The 2,691-nt window shown below is 26.3% G+C and overlaps 1 protein-coding gene across 1 annotated transcript; it reads right to left on the bottom strand.

Annotated features, from left to right (window-relative positions):
* Nucleotides 1-302: 302 nt before the first annotated feature.
* Nucleotides 303-1,999, bottom strand: LOC105848809 (melanopsin-B). Its single transcript, XM_065788731.1, has one exon. The coding sequence runs from the start codon at nt 1,893-1,895 to the stop codon at nt 984-986; it is 912 nt and encodes a 303-aa protein (XP_065644803.1). The 5' UTR covers nt 1,896-1,999; the 3' UTR covers nt 303-983.
* Nucleotides 2,000-2,691: the final 692 nt, after the last annotated feature.

Here is a 2,691-nt window from a genome sequence, read left to right as displayed (position 1 = left end):
ATTATTATTTCAACGATGTTACCCTAGAAACATAAACTATTTGTTTCTACTTCAAAAACAAATCATTTATTGTTGTTTAAAAGTTAGAGTATTTATTTAACTTAATAAATATTAATATTATTATAGATTCTGCAAATAATGTTGAAATATATAATAAATGTATTAAATAATCTTTTCATAACATTTATATTAATTTGATAATAATCTTTGATTTTATTTAATTATTTAATTGATTAAAAAAATTTTATTTTGAACTTTGAAATGGTGGGAACCATCTTTTTAGTGATAAAATAATAAACCAACAAACTCTAAGATAATCTTCATTTATAAATGGTCTAAAAATCCACTCATAGTTTTCTTATTAAATACTTAAATTCCAGCTTACAACATATGCCTGTTAATAACTGATATCTGTAAATATGTTTGTACTTTATTAGAAGTCAGAGATTTTCATGGTTTTGATTGGTTGAGGTTTTGTTGATTGTTTTTCAAAACTCTTATTTAGACATAAAGTTATAAACTGGAATTTGAAATTGACTTGAAAGCTTTATTAATAGTTATAAACGGTATTTTTTACTTTATCATGTATATTACCTCAAGCATGACATTTTTTCGAATAAACTGCATTTTAATTTCAATATAACTTTAAACAATAATTTTTGAAATAATATGTTCATAACCCCTTAATGCTCAAGGTTATGACTTGTTGCAATTTAAAAAAAAAAAATCTTTTCAGCAAGTTTTGTATCCGGATTCTTATTAGTTTTTGTATTCCATAAAAAGTTACGTAAAAACTTTTGGGAATTTGTAAAGTCGTTCTGACCGCCGTTCTAAAGTATCCAGTTATGTAAAAAGAGAGAAGCTATCTCAATAAGTAATTTTGATATTTTATTTGACGTAAAAGTTGCCAAACAATATGGTGTCCAACTTGTTTTTATGTGGAATAGTTACTACATTTTGAATAGATATAAGCGGGGGTGGTTCTACCTATATCTATTTATATCAATATTAAATAGTTTTGATTCTTGTTTTCTTTTAAAAATAGTACTTTTTTTCAATAAAGTATCTTTCCAGAAGTAAACAAAAGGATTCACTAGTGCGGATAATTTTGCGAAAAGAGATGCTACTTCCGTTAGCCATTTTGGTGTTTTAGCTGATGTAAAAGTTGATAAACAACCAATTATTGTATATGGTGTCCAACAAACTATAAATGAAAACACCATTAGTATAAACGATGAAAATGCTTTTTTTTCTTTTTCTTTGAATCTTTTTGCTTCGACATTTTCTTTTCCGTATGTCAAACAAAAATATTTGTACTTTGTGCTCATTAGGTCCGCTGTAAAGTAACACGAAGATAAAATTATTAAAACAGGAATAAAAAATACAAAGGCCATCAATAATATTAAATAAACCTTTTCGATTCTATTTCTAAGTGAAAAGTTAATTGAACATCGAGTGTTTGTATTTTCTAATGCGTATGAAGAAAATCCTAAAAGTGGTAGAACAGCCCAAGTAAATCCATAGACCCACGAGAGTATTGCAACTTTGGTAAATAATTTTTTATAATTAATTTGATTAATGTTATATCGCGTAGTTAGTAGCAAAAGTCTTGAAAGAGATATTGCTGTGAGGGTTGCAATTGTTGTGAATGACGGAAAAGCAACAAAAAATGCAGACAATTTACACAGTGTTGTAGCTTTTTGTAAATTTGGTTTAAAAAATATTACTGGTATGTATCCCGCAAAACTTTGCAGTAAATCACTCAAAGATAGGTTGATACACAGGATAACGTAGTTGTTTTTAAGACGTTTTTTGTAAAGAAAGTATACAGAAACGATGTTTGTGATTATTGCACATAAAGCAATAGTCAATAAAGTGGTTCTCACTGCGTCCATATTTTTTTTAAAAGTTAAAAATAAGTTTGTGTTGAAAAATTTATTACGAACGTAGCGTTGTATGAATTTTGAATTCACACAACGCTACGTACGTATTTTGTTTTGATCGCAAATTTTCTCTTTTTTTTTGATTTGAAATTTATTGTTAGAATTTAGCATATTGCTAAAAGCAATATGTATAATCAGCATATTGCTAAAAGCTAATCAGTATATAAATATCTGGTTAACAATATACTATTGATAACTTATTTTCGTCATTGAAGTAATAAGGCATGCGAGATATGTTGCGGATCGCGTCGTAAAAAAACATTGAAAAAGAGTTTTAGATAACGCGGCTTTTACAAAATTGACTTTTAAATTGCTTTAGATTTGAAAAAAAAAAAAAACTTAATAACTTAAGGTGGCTTTAAGAGTATCTTAAGAGTCTTATCGCAAAGCAGAGTATATATTGCAGAAGCAGAATAAATGTGCTTTAGGCTGCCTAAAATTCCATGAAGAAAAAAATAACGCATCTATACAAAATTTAAAAAAGTTGTCTTTCTTTCAAAAAAAAAAAAAAAACCATTTTATCACCAAACTTTTATAAAAAAGAGTAAAATAAAAAATTAAAGTTTATTAATACTCATTAATACTTTATTAATACTAATATTTTTAATAAAGGTTGCAACTTTTTGTCTCTTTTTTCAAAACAATGTATTCAAAAAGAAGTATTATAACTGTGAATAGGCTCATTTATGCTGACACATAAATGGTTAATTTACTTTCTTAGACAATTTATACAAATGATTAGTCTGAA

The sequence above is a fragment of the Hydra vulgaris genome, chromosome 01 (assembly GCF_038396675.1).
Source record: "Hydra vulgaris chromosome 01, alternate assembly HydraT2T_AEP".
Classification (NCBI taxonomy): domain Eukaryota; kingdom Metazoa; phylum Cnidaria; class Hydrozoa; order Anthoathecata; family Hydridae; genus Hydra; species Hydra vulgaris.
Note: the sequence above shows the minus strand (reverse complement) of the source record. Positions and strands in the feature narration are given on the sequence as shown.

Coding starts and splice junctions, on each gene's coding strand:
- LOC105848809 (XM_065788731.1), bottom strand. CDS start 1,895: ATGGACGCAGTGAGAACCACTTTATTGACTATTGCTTTATGTGCAATA.